The sequence below is a fragment of the Acomys minous genome (genome assembly GCF_964271855.1).
Source record: "Acomys minous genome assembly, chromosome: 7".
In the NCBI taxonomy this organism is placed as follows: domain Eukaryota; kingdom Metazoa; phylum Chordata; class Mammalia; order Rodentia; family Muridae; genus Acomys; species Acomys minous.
In genome coordinates this window covers 114,779,232-114,800,579 of record NC_140488.1, presented here as the reverse complement: position 1 = coordinate 114,800,579, position 21,348 = coordinate 114,779,232, and the positions used below count along the sequence as shown (strand labels likewise).

At 36.4% G+C, this 21,348-nt stretch overlaps 1 protein-coding gene across 1 annotated transcript in view; it reads right to left on the bottom strand.

Moving 5' to 3' along the window:
- The window catches only part of LOC311601126 (amine oxidase [flavin-containing] A), a 54,121-nt gene that overhangs the window by 19,952 nt on the left and 12,821 nt on the right, over nucleotides 1-21,348 (bottom strand). Inside the window, exons 3-5 of the mRNA XM_084788525.1 lie at nucleotides 15,320-15,457; nucleotides 2,252-2,356; nucleotides 1,477-1,568 (exon numbers count right to left, since the gene is read on the bottom strand). Coding sequence (XP_084644651.1) covers nucleotides 1,477-1,568; nucleotides 2,252-2,356; nucleotides 15,320-15,457 — 335 coding nt within the window. The remainder of the gene's footprint in view (nucleotides 1-1,476; nucleotides 1,569-2,251; nucleotides 2,357-15,319; nucleotides 15,458-21,348) is intronic.

Genomic DNA, 21,348 nt, shown 5'->3' with positions numbered 1-21,348 from the left:
TGCTGGAAGATATTACTATTACCTCATTATCAAACCACAAACTTACCCCAACCTTAGCCTATGCCTACAAGATATCATCTCACCACTTTTGACCACCTAGAACATATTCTCCCACCACATTTATACTCCCTACCTCCACTTTACCACTATGGTACATTCTGTTGTTGTTTTGGTATGTAAGTGTGTGGTGTGCATGCATGTGTATATTTTCACATGTGTGTGGACTCGTCTCCGTGCAGGGAGCAGGGGGCAGGGGGCAGGGGGCAGGGGCAGGGGGCAAGAAGTAGGGAGCAGGGTGCAGGGGGTAGAGGTCAAATCCAAGTGTCTTCCCTTCCTGGATTTCTCTGCACTTCATTCATTGAGGGAGTATGTCTCAACTGAAGTTGGAGCTTGCCAATTTGGATAGTCTAGCTACCCATCTTAACATATATTGTACCAAGGAATGATTTCTCTATCCTTAGACCACCTGAGATTCCTGCTAACACTATATAATTATATATTCAATGTTCATCTTGCCTGCTAGAAGAATATACAATGCATGAGGGTAGAAGCTAAACACTAACAAATTCACCACTATCCTCAATCAATGTTTGATAGTGTCATCACACAGCAGGTCCTGAATAAATAAATGCTAACAAGTATGTAAATGTTATATTTGCCAATTCAAATACAGGTAAAATAAATTTAAGCATGTGCAACATAGCATTTTGATCTATGACCCATGCATATATGATAGTGGTTCCATAAGATTATATAGCCTACTAGTCATATGCACTCTGGACTATTTATCCATGAAATTGACTAATATCATATTTCTTAGAAGGTATTCTTATCATTAAATCATGACTGTAGTAGTAAACAGTAAGTTACCGAGCTAATAATAAATTCAAATTAAAACCATTATATGGTTTACATTTTTATTTATCCAGACTAGCTTCACATCTATATCTATATGGAAATTATTTTATCTCTTTTATTTTCATTTTTGAATATGCGGAAAGGGGAGTGTACATGTGCCAAATTTATTGGGTATCCTTTGGAGACCAAAACAGGGTCAGATCCCATAGTACTGGAGGTAGAGGCAATTGTAAGCTACCCAACATGGGTTCTGGGATCTGAACTCAGAGCCTTTTGATAAGTAACACTCAAGTACTCTTAACCACTGAGACATCTCTCTAGCCTCTGAGAGTTATTTTAAAAATATGTTTACAAACTCTTTTTGTAGGCAACCTCTATATAAAATAAAAATGTAGTCGCTATTTTTTATTGAGAATATAACCCTTTTGTCCAAAGATGTTCTACTGTATGCATTAACTTTAAGTTTTTATTCATTTTGTTCAAATCTGTTATGACTAATAAGGTTATTATATTTCTTAATTTTCACTATAAGTTGCTAAGAACAGCACTACTCAAGACAGGATACAAAGGATCGGAGGGGAAGATTTTTAAAATAAGATTTTAAGGAGTCAAATATACTTTGTCCAGCAGATTTTATCAATGAGATCTTTCATGGTCATCTTGTCCCATTCCTCAGCATGTCGTGCTTGCCATGGTGCATCAAAGGGGATCTGCAACGAAACACTCATGAGTGAAGGGAACTGCCACCACTGTGCTACACTTCTCTTCCAAGAAACCTTCATGTGAACATCTAGAAACTTGTTTCTTCTTCTCTGTAATTGGTTTGGAAGTCCATAGAGAGGTGAGATAGAGCTGGAATTTATGCCTTAATGCTATTGTCAAACAATACTAATAACAGTGATCACAATTACAGTATTATAAATGTATTTGTAATTGGAATGGTGATGATCATTATCAATATTATAATTAGAAGATCACATCCATTTTAGGCCCCCAACTGAAATTTGAGAATAAATAAACTCTGAGGCAGAAAGTCCTTCCCTCCTTTACTAAAGTGGCACTGTAGATACATAACTGTAAGTAGATATTTGGCAGAAATATGTCATATATATGCTCAGATGCATAGAGATGAAGGCACACATGTAGTAGTATAATCAAGAGTGATTTTGAATTCTGGTTTCCTTGCTGCATGGCTTTAAGTAAATTACATAAACCCTTGGTATTTATTTTCTCCATCTACCAATTGGAAATTCTCCTCTTTTGCACAGTTGCTGAGTACACTGGAAAGGGCATATATCAGTGCAAATCAGCAATGTCCTCTGTAGCTTGCAAGGATATTAATCCGTTTCTTTCTTCAGCAATATGTTATGTGCAAACCAAGCACACATTTTACCTCTTTTCCCATTTCATCCATTGTCCTCCACAGGTTGTTGTAATCCAAATATGCCAAGGGATTCCACACAGGTGGAAATGCACCACGAAATGGGTAAGTCTTCCCCTAGAACATAAAAAAATAAGGGAAATCATGTCAAGTGGATAATACTTAAGTTACAGGGCATTCTAAAACCACAGGAACCAGCTGTGAAGCAGGTCTATAATACTATAAGCCCAGGGAGCTGAGGCAGGAAGATTCCAAATGCAAGAACAGTCTGAACAACTCAGTAAGATTCTGTAGTAAAAATAAAAAGCAAAAAGAGGGCTGGGGATGTTATTCAAGGTATAGTGTTTATTTAACATATAGCATGCCTTGTGTTCCACTCCCAGGGTTATATAAAAAGTAAATAAATTAAAATTTTTAAAGCAATTACTATAAATCATTTTTGTGTGTATGTGTTGGGGGTTTGGGAGACTGAGACAGTGGGGAGAAAGAGGGAAGGAAGGAGAAGGCATAAATTATGGTTTGTGTACCCACAAATGTGTGCAGGCAGACTTGCCTACACATACACACATTGAGGTCAGGTCAACTTTGAATATCTTCTGTGATTGCATTCCACCTTATTTTATTGAGACAGGGTCTGTCACTGAATGTGAAGGTCACTAGTTTGACCAGACTGACTGGCCATCAAGCCTCTAGGATCTGTACCCTGAAATCATAGACACATATGACTGTGTCTGCCTTTGTACAAGAGTGCTGGGGGTCTGATCTCAGGTCATGCTTGTAAAGAAAGCAGTGTACCTGCTAAGCCGTCCTCCAACCCCAACCTAAACCGTTTTCAAAGCAACAAGATCCTCTACTATATCAGACATTACCTTTGAGAAAATTAAATATATTTTACCTAAACAAGCCTAATTTTAATAAGATTACTAAAATTTCTCCCAATGTTGTGTTAGCTGTTTTTAATTTGTAGAAAATTATACCTTTTGATTAATTTTTACTTACTTGGACAAATAAGTATATAAAGATGAAACTCACTTTAGTGTAAATGCTGAAGCCATAATGTTCTTATTGAATCTCTCTGGAAAAATTATCATATGTGAGTGATAGAATAATTAAATGAAAGATCATCTTTAGATACATACAAGTCAAGTTTCAGACCAAGTTTTAAAGCTTTTCACAGTCTAAATAAAGACTGGCTAGACTACTATGTTTGGTGTAAAGAATGAGACTATTAGCAGTGTGGAATAACAGGCATTTACCAGTGTGGTCTGTTATACATCCATTTTTCTTTTCTAGATGTACCCTGGTTTCCTTCTGGGAAATTGCCAATCCTCCTCTTTGTATTATTATGTAATGTGGACCCAACTGCCATTAAAATAGGTATACATTATATTTCTCCCAACTCCTGGTCTAGCCCAGCTATGAGCTTGTGATCTGAATTTGGCTAATCATATACTCTTGGAAAATTTGACCCTGTAGTTTATCATAACCAAAGTACAGAAGAGTGTGGGTTCTCTTCCCTATGACAACATGCCAAACAGACGATATGTGATGTAAAGACCATGATTCTTGTCCCTAATTTGTCAGAATCTTTTCTGTAGATTCTGAAGTGTGATGTTACAGCTTCATATGTTCCCTTTATTAGCTCAAGTTGGCTTGTATAGCTTAGTACTAAGATTTCTAATGTCAAGATAGTTTTATATTTAGAAGTTATTTATCTCACTTTATTGTGTGACACATAAAGGTAAGTAGAAGGTGGACTCTTATAAAAAGAGAGAAAAGCCAGGCATGGTGGCACATGCCTTTAATCCCAGCACTTGAGGCAGAGGCAGGCAGATAGCTGTGAGTTCGAGACCAGCCTGGTCTACAAAGTGAGTCCAGGACATGACAGCCAAGGATACACAGAGAAACCCTGTTTTAAAAAAAAACGAGAGAGAGAGAGAGAGAGAGAGAGAGAGAGAGAGAGAGAGAGAGAGAGAGAGACTGAGACATTTATAAGGTACTACTATCTGCACATTTAATTCCTTTAGTGGTTATTCAGGTTCTTCATCTGCAGATCCAACCAAATTCAGATAAAATGCATTTTAAAAATATCTATACTTAACATGTATAGTATACCTTAGATGGCATTTACATATGCTAGATACTATAATCAATCTAGAAATAATTTAAAGTGTACAGGAGATACTTATAACATAGATATAGTAAAAAGGACTTAGGTACTTTTTATTCATAAAAAGACTAGTTCAGATACTTTTAGTTGGTCTGGAGTGCTTTAAAACTGCAAATACTGCCAGCCTAAGAGCAGGATGTCATATAATAAATGTGTTTTCTTTGCAGAAGACATTCTTTAGAGTCTTTAAATTAGAGCTATAGGGCTAATGATAAAAATAAAATCTGTTCTATTTGTACTTTCAAAAAAAAGTGTACAGGAGAATATGAATAAGGCATATGCAAATAACAATTTTTATTTAAGCACTTAGGGATCTCCACATCTTGGTTTTCATAGGAAGTCCTACAACCAATCCTCTACATATACCAGTGGACAATTATTGTTAAAAACATATAAATTCTCAATATTCATAAAGCCTAAATATTTTCTGCTAGTACAATTCCTCATGAAAATTTGAATTTCTATTAATAAATACCTGTAGAAAATCAACTTCATGCACTGCAAAATATCAAAAGTTGTGCCAGAATTTCAAAAAGGGTCAAGAAAAAAATTATATCAAGGTAGAGGCACAAGGCATGACAGTATGTGCATAGTCTCCCCACCTTGACAACTGAGTAAGAATACATGGCATCCATTAAATGACAAACAACTAAATTTCCTTTCCACTAGCAAATTCAAAGAACATTGGTTGGTTATGTGATCTGATTTCTTATCAGAAAATGTTATGTTGAAATGCTACAGAACAAGTTTTGAGACTCCAAATCCTTTATCACTGCCATCATCAAACATTTATTGAGCTTTCTCCATGCATGCCTGGCAGTGGCCGAAACTCTTCATATGTCCTATAACATGTAATGCTCCCATCAGCTCTGTGGGAGAAAGGACTACTGATATTTCCATTTATAAATAAGGAAACTAAAGCCTAGTGACAGTAGCTACAAAATAGTATGAAGCTAATTTCCTCCCTTCAAGCCTTTCTTCATAAAATATGCTCTCCTCACTCCTAAATGGTTGATGGAATGTGGAGATAGGTTTATTTCAGATGCATTTTAAACTTCCCCAATAAAATAAAGATAACTCTCACATGTGAAACTTACAAATCTTCTCTATGTATCTTTTCTGTTTCTAAAGATTAAAACTACAGAGAAAAAGGCACCAGTGGTATGTCTGTCAAGGAAACATGGCCTTCTTTGGGAAAGGCTAACAGATTTTGTGGAAAAAATTGACATAAACATTTTACAGAAGGCAAAAAAAAAAAAGCTCTGAATAGCAGAAAAGCTGGGATTAATAACTTAGGAATACTTATAATTCTTCCTTAGCTTGAAAACTCAAAAACAAAACCTATATTTCCTCTATAAAATTAATTTGTACTCAAAGAATAGTCAAAGAATCAGATCTCTGATTTGAAAAAAAATTGTTTTTCTACTGTACCAACCAAGGATAATGCATGCAATAAACCTAGACCCCCCTATTCAGATCTAGCCAATGGACAGCACATTCTACACAGTTGTGTGGAGAGTGGGGGCTGACTCTGACATGAATTCTGGTGCCCCCTATTTAACCACTTCCCCATGGTGGGGAGGCCTGGTGGCACTCAGAGGAAGGATAAGCAGGCTTCCAGGATGAGACCTGATAGACTGTGACCAGATGGTGGGGGAGGAGGTCCCCTTCTGTCACAGGTCTAGGGGAGGGGAATAGGGTCAAAGTGGGAGGGGAATGGGAAGATACAAGTGAGGAGACAACAATTGAGCTGTAACCTGAATAAATTATTTAAATAAAATATTTTAACACACACACACACACACACACACACACACACACACACAAATGTTTTCAAACTCTTATGAATTCCTTGGAACTTGTCTGTGTCACTGTTTTGTAACAACATGTATTAAGGAAATCTTTCCTATAGTTCGTAATGCAGTAAATAAAGAAATCATCTAAAAAGAAATCCATTGATTCAGATAACACCATTATGCTGTTTTAAAAGTAAACAAAATAATTTTCTTACTGCTTATAAATGCATGTAGCCAAGTTTTCCTCAAACATAAATAACTTCCATTTTACCTAGAAAAAGCGTTCATATTTTATATGCAAACAGCTCTCTTTAAATTGTCATTCTCTTTTCATTTTTCCTTGTTGATTTTCTTTTCTCTTTCCTACTGGGCATCATGACCAAAAACTTAGCATATTTAGCTCATACTCTAGCACTGAGCCACACCTTCACAGCTGCATCCCTCTCTTAATAATCAAACTCAAATGATGCCTCTTTCTTTATATCTTTTTCTTTCCTGCAATGTGACCTGCATCCCCCTCACCAAAATTCATGGAGCCCCTTTCCCTAAGATAATCAGGGCCCTTCTTATAGCCAGATCTGAAGGGATGAATTTATCCATCCCTCTAGCAGTTGCCTTTTACTAGTTTTCCCAAATATCCACCTATTTGCTCAAGATTCTCTCCTCATTCTTTGATCCATAGAGTCTTCAATCCTCAACCTTTTCTTTTTTCTCAACCCAACCATTTCCTATTTCCCTGAGCAACTTATCTACCATCTAGTTTTGTTATTATATTTACATAGTCCTGTAGTTTGCATTTCTTATGTCTTTGTTCCCTCTGTTCAGGAGAATGCAATTGTGGTTTACATCTCACACAACTTCTGCATGTTTACTGGTGGTTATAATATTTTTACCCCTTCTCAAGATTTGTACAGCAACCAGTTAATATGTGGATATCTAAGTTGAGTAGATAAGATTAAGGAAATTCTAGAAAAAAAGAATCATACTAAGGTATAATTGACAGTGTCACATCAAGAATAAAGAGGCTTAAATGAATGTTTAGGTGATCCTTCTCAAGGGATTCTAATTATATATAGAAAATTAAAATAAAGCAATAAAGATAAAAAACAATACAAGTTTTTTCTCTACGTTCTTGGGTAATTAAAGATCACTGCAGTGCAGCATGTAAAAAGTATTTTCCCTTTTTTACAGATGCCATTAATTTAGGAGAAAAGGGTAGTTAGGAAATCCTGGGAGGATGTTCCCTAGATGTATTTGTTAATGTTGGCAGATAGTCTTGCCTGTTATAATTGGGCACAGGATGATGTTCACACCTTATAATGAAAAGGGCAGCCCTCTACAACAAAGAATTATCTGATCTAAAATATCAAAACTGAGAAACCATGATGAACAAACATAGAAACTGTGAATATCATAAGCCATTATGGGTTCCAGCTCTGTGTTGTTGTTGTTGTTGTTGTTGTTGTTGTTGTTGTTGTGTGTGTAGGCTCACACATACTAAAGCATGTATATGGAGATCAGAGGATAATCTGTAGGGGTCAGTTTCAGCAATCAATTAAGTTCAGATTAGTATTATACAGCAAGTGCTCTTAACCATTAAGTTATCTCTCCAACCTCCACCAATACCCCAAGCTATTTTTACTTGCAGTATTTCTGGAGTATGGGTGTTTGTTTAAATGTGGAGTATAAGGATCCTATCTCTAGGACTACTATATCAGGGTATAAAACCAAGGAACTTATATTGTTAATAAACAGTAGTTCATCCTGATGCTCACTAATGGCTGGTCATTATTACATTACAGTATTTATGTTAAAAATATCTCCTTCATTATCTATACCTATTGTCACAAGCAATGACATTCTTTGAATGATGAAAAGTCAAAATTATACAGATATTTAATTTTGCAAAGTCATTCTGGTTTGCCTTTATGTTCATTAAATTTCAAAAATAATAAAGCTGGATGTTATAGCATATATCTGCTTTCCCAGCAGTTGGGAGGCTTGAGGTGTGGGAGGATCACAAATTTTAAACCAGCAAGACCCTGTCCAAAACAAACAACCCAAAACAGTAAGGGAAATGATCGTTTCTGTTGGAAATGTTCATTTCCTATTCTTTTCTATTTTTATTTTTAGGAAGTGGGAAGGCATGGAGTTTTATTATATAACCCAGGATAGCTTCAAACTTGAGATCTTCCTGCCTCAACTACATATGCACTAGGATTATAGGCCTATATCACTATGCCTGGCTTCCTAATATTTTTTTAAAGAGTTACCCATTTTGTTCTTCTTACATCTTAATATACTATAATTCCATGTGTGATTTCTCTTGCTAACATTGCTCCCAGGTAACACTGTATCATCATAAGTAAGATGCATCATAAGGTAATATAATTTGCATAGTTTTGGATGATTTTTGAAGTTATATATGTCTTTGAAGATATTCAGTCGTTTATAATATATATTGTTTTTCCCGTACATGCAGAGGGGTATGTATATGTGTGTATGTATAGATACATTGGGGTTAAACTCTGTTAGAGCCTAGCAGCATCAGGCCTGCAAGGCCACTGAGCTGGATCCTCTTTTAAGAACTTATCAGGCATGCTCCTAGAACTGGAAGTCAGAGGTATGAGCAAACAATGGCCTGGAAAAATACAACCTCAAGAATCTCTCCTAGCTACCTAGGTCATAAACCACTTGTGTATCCTCTGCTGAATGATAAGAACATTAATGCCCCCAGACCTTTGACAGGCTCACCACTAAATTAATCTGATTTATATACACAGCTAACTTTCAAGATTCTTCTCAATGCACCAAAGAAGACAGACTATGCTTCAAATGTGCTTGTATATTTATACTTATACTGCCTTGTGACTAGCAGAGTTTCAATAAATGTTCATTAAATAAAGATACAAAGGGAAAATGAAGTGTCTGCTTTTTTTTTTTTTTTTTTACAGCCTAGCTTGTATCACATCTAGCTTTCCCAGAAAATGTCTGGTCATTTTCAACACAGACAAGTCCCTCTTTCTGCACTCCTCGCTGCCTAAAGAAAACTTCTAGTGAAATGTTAACTCAGTACTGACTTTTACTATCAGTTCCACATACAAACTTTTCCCATGTTACTATCAAATTTACTAGAACTATGTGGAAGATGATGAAGTAAACAGGGAAAGATAGAAGTCTCTTTGGGAATGTAAATCTCTAAAATCATTTCATACATTAACATTTCCAACACTAATCTTTCCAGAGGCTATATGAAAAAATGAGCTCTAGGGCCATAAATCTGGCAATTCTTGGCTTATAGTGAAATATTCCTTTTTACTACCTGACTCTGCAGGACTTCTAATTTGCTAATGAAAATCTTGACTCTCTAATATAAGTTTAGAATATGGAGTACTTCCAAATTTTATCTGACTACCAAATTCTCTCAGTGTACGTTTTTAGATCGGTGTTCTTTAGAAAGTAAACAAAATATTTCCCCAGATTTTTTTCACATTCTGGCTGGCACTGGCAGAAGATTGAGACAGCATGAAAAACATGAGATGAAAGAAATGCAATGATAATCAGAACATTTAGTTTCTACCTATAACCTATGAGAAGACATTTTCACATGCAACTTTCTGACAAGAGAATACATTATCTTATTACACTGAGTGGAACAATTGAAATATACTGATATGGCTTGCACACCTAGGTAAAACTATAAGGCATCATGGACTCTATACAGAATCTCTGCCATGAGCACTTCCCACTTTGTTACAAGACAACAAAGTGAGAAAGTATGCCATAGAAGGTCAAAAATACCAAAGACAGAGCAGAGTTTGCTAGCTAAATTGTTAGGTGAGTGTGTTCATGTTATATGTTCCAGTGATGGGGCAGATGCAGGTATGCCCCTGTACTGGAAGAAGTTACTTTACTGGTTATTCTTAGGATCATGATGGTGGAGACAATGATGGTGTGAAGTATGAAGATGAGTGTGCTTGGAGCCATCAGACTATACCAGTATAATCTTCCTAGTATTTGTACTTCAGAGAAGTATTTTTTTTAATTGCCATGGGTACTTGGGACCATCAGTAAATGCCATCAGTAAATAATTAATTAGCAACTGCTCTCATCTCTGTGCTCCAGGATCTACCTTTATCACACTAGCCACCAATTGTTACTAAAACGGATTCCCTCCTATTGTCTATGAACTCTGATTTTATTTGAGACATTTACCTCCTGAATACAGCTATGGAAACTAGGCCACAGTGTACTTTGGCAAGCACACAAAATTAAATATCAGCTTGTGATTTACATGTGTATCATGTGAGTCTGACAAATTGCAGTAAAGTTATGGGAATGGAATGAAACGGAAGATGTTAGTAACCATTCACATTGTTTGAAAATGTTGAGAACAATCTTTTAGAATGAAAATACTTATTTTCCTAGTCTTCAGAAGAAAGCTGTACATTATACTGAATGGTTAATATTTGAGAATATCTATATGGTTCCATTGAGAATTTTTCTTGACTGCATGAAACCCAAATGCAAAGCAAAAATAAAATGAAGTTCTATAGAAATATTACTGGACTGTTTATATATTAAGTATTGACATTTTTGTCATTATTTCTATTTTTTAATTTCAAAGTATATTTAAGAAGGATAGTTATTGATGAGGATTTCAAAACTTTTTTCTGCTATTTCCATACAACCTTGAATTACCATCATTCTTGCAACTTTTTCTCATCTTGGAAATAACAGTCACTAGAATGCCAAGACCCACTAGGTTTTCAAAAGTATTCTTTTTTTTTTTTTAATTTTACCTAGAGGTGAAAAGGTTTTCAGTCTATACCTGGTACAAAGAATCACATTGCAATACCAATCCTGTCAGGTGGGAGAGTACTAGCTAACAAGGTTTCTGTCTGAAAAGGGTTGAAAGTGAAAATCCAACTTCCTCTTCAGACAAAAGAAACAAAGTATAAATTAATATAGGAAAGATGCTAAAAGAATTCTAAAATTAAATATCCCTCATTCAAAAGGAATACTTTTAAAGTAAGGGTCAAAAACAAGGTCACAAGATATTGAGACAAAGTAACACAAAAGCAGATCTTTGTCTTCTACAGGACACTGGCTGAAACAAAGCTCATCTCTTAGCAACACCATGTATTTAGTATTCTACTACACACACATCCTGAAAAGCTTTTGAGTTTAGAAACCTGAAGTAAATAGCCATAGGAGGAATAGAAAATCCAGCACTAAGAAAAAAATGTTTACCAGGACGTTACTATCAAGAAAGCTTCTGAAGTTTCAAATAAAGTCTCATCACATTACTCTCTAAAAGTAAATGTTTGGTGCATGTTTCTGATGTCAGTTTTATTTAGAGAGGATGTGAAAAGTCAGGAGAAAGTGAGAATGCATAAATGTCAATTTATATATCAAAGTAGGTCCTGAAAATGCTTGTACTGGCTCTTTCTGGGTTTTCCCTCACCACCTCCTTCACTACACATTGCAAAAATTAGCAAAGGGTTTACATAATTAAATGGAACTCATTCATCAAACAAATGTAAATATGGATCATCTTATTTATGAATGTAAAAATTAATCACTCCAATAAACATTCAGTATCTAATGCTTCCCTTAGCATTTATCCCAGCACTAGGAAGGCACAGACAGGCAGATCCTTGGGCCTTACTGGTCAGTCAGTTTAGCTGAATCAGCAAGCTCCAGATTCCTGTAAGAGACCTTGTCTCACAAATAAGGTGAAAAACAGTTGATGAACTGGCCTTCACATATATTCACACACATACACTCACGATAAAGTGTGTGTGTGTGTGTGTGTGTGTGTGTGTGTATGGGGGGCATTGTGTGTATGGAGGGGACAGGGCATTGTGTCCCTGTCAAAATCTTAAAGTGGCTATAACTAGGAGACTAGAAAGTACATAACTGTAAATGTCCAATGTTTAAACTGTACAAAAAGGAACATAGAACTGGAAGAGTAAGGAAGTGAAAAAAAAGGCACGTTCTTTCACAAACTGTGTCTGCTTATTTATCAACCAGTTTTCACCAAGAATGATGATACGATATCTTACAAATACCAGAGGTCCAGTGCTCTTCTATTTGCTACCTCAGTTTCATTTCCTAGAATATACAGTGAAATAATGAAGATGCTGCTTTCAGGGATTAGTAGACTGTTACTAGTCCTATAGCTTTGTCAAGTCACTCTGCCTCATTAAATCTTAGTTTTCTCTTCTAGAGAATAGGGGAAATCGTGACAGACTAGTGGGGCAGATACAAGAATATAGTGAGTTCATACATAAAAAGGACTTAGTTCTTTATTGTTAGCCTCTAGGAACAATACAGATCTTTTAGCACCTGACTTACTAAAAGAAATAATGTGGTTGCGTCTGCTCAACTAGCTTCCAAGTTATTTATACACTTCCCAGTTGAAGTGCAGAGTAGATTTCCATGACTGTTAAAATAGTTGAGGACAAAGGTGGTTTCCTTCCTCACATTAAATATGAAAATGTAAAAGATTCCTATAAATAATAGCTAATATTCTTCCTATTATTAGGAAAATGACATACTTTAAATAAATGAGAAAATAGTAAAGTATTTTAACTATGGCCTAATAAAGCCAACATCTCAAAATACTTTGTATAATTTTTATGGTGTTGATGATTGACTCTAGAGCCTCATATATACTGTGCAAATGTTCTGTCCTGAGATATGCCCTCAGCTGTCACCACTTTGTAAAATCTTCTAGTATCTTTTTATCTTCTCTTAACTCTTAACTCAATATTTCTAAAGGAAACTTGTTTCTCACATGTGTTACTGTCATGTACTCCTAGGCATCCCAAACCATGTGTTTATCATATTTGCTAAGATTCCTGCCCTCCTGGTTGCATATTATTGTGTACAGACCTGAAGCATCCTAGGAAACACCCAATGCTTTAGCATCCAGACCCAACATAACTGTGTACAGTCAACGGGAGATGTGTCTTTTGCAAAGAGGTGTGGTGACTGGTGTGGAAATCCTGTCATTTTGTATGAGTAAACAACCCATTCCCTCATAATTTCAGGAAGTAGCTCACAATAACAGATTGCAAAGTTAATTTCTCAAGCATTTTTCTAGGTTCCAGGCACATGTTTGGCTTCAGTGAGAAACAATAACAGTGGCAAAGGCTATTGTTTCTTAGGTGGATCTGAGGAGCTGAGTTTAAACAATCTCTTCTTTAAACACAAGGAAATACATAACCAAGCTATATTTTCTAAGAGGAAAAGCCAGACACAAAGCAAATGAACAACATGTTCAAAGGCATGCTGGGTGAAAATGCAGAAGAACCACTTCAAAAGTTAAAATGATTTCAAAATGTCTTCTTTGGAGCCTTTAGAAGTGGCTCTTAGGTGAGAGTTGCTTGGGACTATGGAAGAATATGTAGGGGTGTGTGTGTGTGCGTGTGTGTGCGCGCGTGTGCATACCTACGTGCATGTGCCTACCTGTTTTTGTTTGCCTGTCCAGGCAACTCCATCTACTGTGGCATGTAAATGCACTAGGAAAGGGAGTACAGTACAGCCTAGAAGAGCTATGCTAGGTATCATAGTTACTTTTCTGCTATTACAAAACACCATGACCAAGACAACTTAGTACAGAAAGCACTTAATTGGTCTTACTATTTCAGAGAGTTAGAAATACATGATAGCAGGTGAGAGATCAAATCTTGATCAAAAGTGGGATGCAGAGAGAGAACACACTGGGGATGGCACAAATTTATAGACACCCCAAGGCCCACAGCCCAGTAACACTCTTTCTTCAACAATGCCATACCTTCTAATACTTCTCAAATAATATCTCCAACTGGGGACCAGGTATTTAAACATACGAGCCTATGGGGTCCATATTTACACTGTAAGTAGAACTTAATAGGCCATCCTAGTAGGACCATTCAGACAATAGTGCTTAAAGCTATGTGGACTGTGGAGGTCCAGCTTGAGAGACTTCAGAGGAGAATATTATGAGCAATCAGGCTAGAAACCATTCTTGTGATATTTTGGCAAAGAATACAACAGCTTTCTGCGCTTGTCCTAAGAATTTTGAGGCTAAATTGAAATGTAATGGACTAATTTCTTTGGCAGAGGTAATTTCAGCACACACCTTTAATCCCAGCACTCGGAAGGCAGAGGCAGGTGGATCTCTGTGAGTTTGAGGCCAGCTTGGTCTACAAAGCAAGTTCCAGGACAGCCAGAGCTGTTAACATCAAAAAACAAAACAAAACAAAACAAAACAAAACAAAGCAAAAAACTTCTGTCTATCTGACAAAGAATTAATATCTGATATTTATTAAAAATATAAAATCTAAACAATGAGACATCAACAAACACAATCTATAAACTAATGACAAGAACAGATAAGTTTTCAAAAATAATGAGAAAGGCCATAATTAAAAAACAAATAGTAGAAATTCTGTGAGAACATGGACAAAAGGAACTCCTTCTAATACCATTTCTGATAGGAATGTAAACTAGACTAGCTACTATGAAAATCAGTATAAAGGTCTCTCAAAAAACTAATATTAGATCTACCATGTCGGCCACGTCCACTATTCCTGAGTATTTACGAAAAAAGACTCCTTATCAAAGTATCATAGAAACACTAACACATGTTTATTGCAGCATTATTCACGATAGCTGAGTTATGGAATCAACCTCGGTATCATAGGACTTGATAAAAATATGATATATTAAGCAATGGCTTTCTCAGCCATATAGAACAACAAAATTATGCAGGAAATTGAATGCAGCTGAAGACATTTATATTAAGCAAATTAAGACAATCTGAGAAAGAGAAATATGTTTTATCTTATTTGTTGGTCCTAGATTTTTACACAGATACATAAAATTATGAAAATAGAAACAAAACTGTCTAGGGGAACAAAGGAGGCTAATAGAAGTGGGAAGAAAGAAAGGTGGAAGAGTATGAGAAAGAATGTATGACAATACACTTATGTACCATACATCATACCATGTCAAGTAAATATAAACAATGAAAATTTAAAAATAAACTTTAAAAAGGAGAAAAAATAATCACAAATCAACAATTTTTCTCAAATAAAGCATTGGTCTTATAAATAGGCTTACCTTGACATATTGAACTAGACGCTCGCTGACATTCACTTTATAGGTCTCTATGCCTAGCTCCTTAGATAGGCGTAAGATTCTGTTCTGGGTTGGTCCTACATAGGCTCCACCAACATCTACCCATTTAACGTGATCATTCTGCAGAAAGAAAAAAAGTTATGATTTTACTTAAACTTTGTAATTTAAAAACCTTTTCATCATGAAAAATCCTGTTTATTTTGTTAACTTATGTCTTAGATGTCCTTTATAGTGTACACCTGAAACATGAAGCCTTTTCTCTTCCACTCAAAAACTGGGGAACTCTGTTTGACAATTCAGTAGGCATGTTCATTCGTAGAGCTATTAATTTAACAATACAACACAGGTGAGGTTGGTTTAGCAATACAACACAGAATGAACACTATCGTACATCCTGCTGACCTAGATTCTTTGCAAATCCCTTACTAAGTGTATATTTTTCTCTTAGGTTATTGCTATAGGTATCATCTAGGGATTGATTAATCCTAACTCTCTGATTTCCACCAGTTGAAATCTTAAATTAAATTAGCCCACATTCATGGGCTCCTGCTGATATCCTAAAACATTTTCAGGGAAAATGCATCATGGCAAAAGAATATTTAAAAGTATAAAATATTCATATAACTATTTAATTATTTACAAATAAGTAAACTCTCTCATAAGTTAAAACTATTTTATTTCCATCTTAAAACCAGCTCTCTACTTTTCCAGCTTTTTTATTAACACATTTGATTTAACCAAGAGATTGAATGTTGGTAATCTACAATGCCTTTATGTATTTGTAATAAGTTCTTTCAAGTTTATTTCTATTCTACTGTTTAAATCAGTTTTTGTGTATGAATATTGCCTTTTACCCTTACTTGTCTGACTTTTTTATTGTGTATCAATCACTGTACTTGAAAACCAAGCCAAAATAAGTGGAGTGGTGGGAGTTATTTTTCTCAGAAAAGATTTATGAGACATTAATAAAACTATTTCTTTTCTGTATCTGAGACTTAAATCTAGGAGAAAATGTACATGTGGACTAGTCTTCTTTCAGTTCATCCTTAGTTCTAAGATGCAGCCAAACCCATAGAGAAAGGTTAAAAAGCTCTCCCCATACACAGAGCTGGAACCAAATGAACAAGGGAGAAAGTCAATCAAGGAGTTTGTGAGGCCAAAGCTCCCCAGGACACTGGAAAAACATTAGCTTTTTACTTAAGTGAGAAGGTGAGTTTTTGGAAGGCTTTGAGTACTGCTAAAATCTGACTTAGATCTGACTTAGATCTGAACAACTCACTTCCAATGCTGTGATAATAAAAATGATTATAGGGGACAAGAATAAAAACAGGGAAATCAGAGCGCTAAAACAGTAACCTGGCCTAGAGGTGACAGTGGCTCCCACTATGATATAGCAATGACAATAGTAGAAAGCAATGAATTCCAAATTGTTTTGGAAACAAAGGCAAAACAGTTTCTGGACAGAATGAATGTTGGTCTGGAAGTGCTGAACAAGACCCCAAGTATTTGCTGAGTTTTCATGTGGGAGTCTTGCTTTTACAGTTGTTGGCAAGGAAACCTAAAGGGCATTTAGAATAGTAGGAGACCGAGCAAATCAGCAGCAGCTCTCCAAAGTGACCATTTTATGTTCCTCATCACGAATGTACTCTAGGTATGTAGTTCTAGCTCAGTGATTCAGTTCTTGCCCATCATGTTCTGGATTCTGTGCCCAAAATGTACACACACACACACACACACACACACACACACACACACACACACACACACACTGTTTGGATAATTGATTTTGAGATTTCTGTTCAACATAGATATCAACTATTTTCTAACTTCCCTGTAGATCAATACAGTGTATTTTAGTTAGCATTTTACTTATTTCAATAGAAGTTATTCAGGGTTTCCATTCCACTTTAGGAGTAGTAGTAAATTGCTATTTTGATTTCTTTAATCTGGATATCATAATCTTCATGTTTTCTTTTACTAACCATCAATACTGTCTCCTGAAGATTCTTTAGTCTCTGATATCTTTTTAAGAATAAAATACTGATACATTTCTTTTTAAATTTTATTTTGAATTTCATGTGCATTTGTGTTTTGCATGTACATCTGCATGATGTGTTGGAACTGGAACCTCCTGGAACTGGAGTTACAGACAGTTGTGGGCCGCCATGTGGGTAATGGGAATTGAACCCAGGTCCTCTGGAAGAGCAGCCAGTACTCTTAACCGCTGAGTCATTTCTCCAGCCCCAATTTCTGTTACTTTAACAAAAACAGCAAGAGGACAATTGGAAATTTCCAAACATTTCTTTAGAATAGTGACTCTCTCTTTAAAACAAATAATCTTAAAGGAAGCAGGAAAAAGAGTGAGACATTCTTGGCTGGGTCTGGCTTAGATCCTCTGCATATATGTTATGGTTGTGTACCTTGGTCTTCTTATGGGACTCCTAATAGTGGGGTGGGGCTGTCCCTTACTCTTCTGCCTGCTTTTGGGACAATTTTCCTCCTACTAATTTGTCTTCTAGCCTTCATACAAGGGAGGTGTCTAGTCTGATTGCTATATGACATGCCATGCTTGCTTGATATCGCTAGAATGCCTGCCCTCTTCTTAAGGGAAAGAAGAAGGGGTGTTGGGAAGGTAGTACTAGTAAGGAGTGATGGGCAAGGGAGGAAGGAGGGGAAACTGCCATTGGGATGTAATATATGAGAGAAGAATTAAAAAGGAGTGACACATTAGAAGGTTTCTTTAACAAGAAGAAATAATCTAGTGAAGTACCTCGGGTTCTGCTGGAAGACACTAAGAAGTGTAATGTGGTATTCTGTCAGGCTGCGCTTTCCATTTATTTAAGTCATATTACTCAGCCTAAGAAGCCACATACCTGGAAATAAATACGGTGACCTTGTAGTGGCCTTGCAAGCATTCCAACCTAATTCATTTTATTCTGTAGAATCATAGATGGTTTAATTATTTTTTTTTTAATTGTAAGTTTTGAACTTGTAGAAAGTCGACTGGAAGAGGTCAGGTGACAACATCAAATTTGAATTTTTGATTTTTTAAAATCCAAAGTAGTTTTATGATTTCTTCCAAATTATCCTAATTGATTATGTTATTTGGATCAATTTTCAAAATGGTTGATTTAGATTTCTGCTAAACACTATTCTGACCCTTCTTTGTTTTGTTTTGTTTTGTTTTTCTTCCAGACAGGGTCACTCTCTGTAGCCTTGGCTGTCCTGGACTCACTTTGTAGACCAGGCTGGCCTCGAACTCACAGCGATCCGCCTGCCTCTGCCTCCCGAGTGCTGGGATTAAAGGCGTGTGCCACCATGCCCGGCTAACCTCTGACTCTTCTTAAAACCTTCTTTTTCTCTCTCTAGGCATTTGAACTATAAATGCTAAGTATGCATTTCTAAATATTTCTAAGATTCCTTTCTCATATACCAAAGAGTTATATAGTATCATGCTGAACAGATACTAATTCCTGTCTGCTTCTGACATATATAAATGGAACAATATGGCCAAGCAGCTAAAGCCAATAACATAGATTGGGATAAGCATGTTGGAATTTCATATCCTTTATTTGACTTTCTCTTAACTGAAAATCTGCAACATGACTGATGTTCCTATTTAATAAGCAAATGGTTTAAATGATAAGAAAAGTAGGACTAAAGCAAAATGTAATAACTATCTCTAAAATGAAAGAATATTTTTCAGAAAATGACAGAAGAATCACATCTACTACGTGAATATAGCAGAATGTTCAACTTGTCTTTGTACTGCCATATAATGCCTCCTATTTCAATTTGAAGATGGGCTGGTTGTGGAGGCACATACTTGCCATCATTCCCAAAGTTAGGCCAGTAGAATCTCAAGTTGAAGGCCAGCCTAGGTTACACAGTAAGATCTTGTCTCAAAATATTAAAATAACAAGCCATATACGGTGGTGTAAACCTTTAATCCCATCATCCAGGAAGCAGAGGCAGATGGGTCAGAGTGAGTCATGGCCAGCTTGGTCTACATGAGTTCCAGAACAGCCAGCGCTAGACAGTGAGACCTATCTCAAAACCAAGCAAAAAATTAAAATGAAGGTGTAAAGGAGCTTCTTGGAAGACATGTGAGTACATCTTATCATTCAGCTGAGAAGACTTGGGTGAGAAATTCTAATTAGGATTTATCCAAGTTAGTGTCAGGTAGGTATAGTGAAGAGATTCTAGTCTCCTCACTCCTTTTCTGCATTTTAAATGTATACAAATGTTTTGCCTACATGTATGTGTATGTGTGTACACCATGTGTGTGCCTATTACCAGCAAAAGACATACAAGGACTTCAGATCCTGGAAGTGGACTTATAAATGGCTGTGTACCACCACATGGATGCTTGTAACCAAATACAGATCCTCTGCAAGAGCAACAAGTGCTCTTAACCAAAACCCATAGCAGACTGTATCTAAGGGGATTCTCAGAAATACTCCAAATAAATTTAATACTCCAAATAAATTTAGAAGGAAGCATGATTATACCACAAAGCAGCATATCTGCAACCTCCTTGGGAAGATTATTAAAAGGAAAATGTAGATTCAACAGCCCTGAGAATTTTCTCTTAAGTTTCCAGGTGATTCCAAGGTTGCAGGACTATAGAGCACTCTTGGAGTAGCAAGGTTGTAGGGCACATGGGTAGAGCTGAGCAAACTAGGGAAGTAGATGCAAATATGAAAAAGAGTGCATACCATGCTATGACTTGAAGAGCTAGGCACTATCCTAGTTCAGCTATTGCAGTAGCCATTCCAATTCCCTTTCTTCTTTTTGTTTCTTCTCTGCTGCCTGGAAATGTCAATTACTTGCTTTTCCAGGATCCCCCTATAGTTGAGATACCCATGTGACCCAACTCTGCCTAATGAGACAAACGTCTGCATAGGGTTTACTGGTAAAGGAAAAGCTCTGTTTGTCACAGCCAATGATCATGCTGCTTTCATTGTATTTCCTTTTGTTGTTTGTTTTTGAAACCAGACACCACTACGTACTACAGGATGGTATTAAACCCATTACCCTCTTGCCTCAGCATCTCAAGTGCAGTGCTTACTGCCATGAGTCATAAGGGCCTAGTAGTTCTTGTTCCTCAAGAGACGACTTGCTTAGAGCCACAGCACCCACCATGTTACCAGAAGGCAACAATCCTACGTGCAAAGAATGGTAGAACAAAGGGTAAGAAAAATATGAAGCCTTAATGGTAAAACTAAACTCCTGTACTATCTTGGAATCTCTACAAGTAAACTATTGTGAAATAATTTAATGTTTTCACTGCCTAAACCATTGTTACTATTATTGTCTAGGCCATTCTGCCATTAGCCTACCTGAAGTATCTACCTAGGCACACATTCTCTCTCCTAGTCATTTTTTTTAAACAGCATGTTTTTTTTTTTACAATAATAGTACTCAGCCTTTACTACTCTATTTGTGTGCTCTACCCAAGGGGTTCATTAATTATTTCCTAACTGCCATAGCAAAGAAATTTTTTCTGCCTTCATCCTATATCATTTGACTCCACTGAGTGGTCCTTCCTCTTCCCTCCAGTGACAGGTTGATATAGCAGTGTTTTAGTCTGGCCCTCCTTCTTAGCATCCATAGCTTTTCTCTAGTGCCTTCTGCCTCTGTCTCCTGTCTTATTACATGCCCCACAAACTTCCATCTTTGGCTTTATTTCCTTATATCTTCTCCCTATGTGCTTTCATCAGCTCCCACAGATTCAGTTACTTGTAAACACGGTAATAGAAAGCAATAGTTGGCCTGCAATTTTCCAGAATGTTAATGTAGGCCCATGTATAAAAGGCAATGATGTAATAATAACTGTGTTTCTTCCTTATATCTAGCCAGACCCAACCTGAGCAAAGAGGCCAAGGGAAAAAGCTACACAAAGATATCCTACATTTACTTCTGCTCTCTCTCTCTCTCTCTCTCTCTCTCTCTCTCTCTCTCTCTCTCTCTCTCTCTGTGTGTGTGTGTGTGTGTGTGTGTGTGTGTGT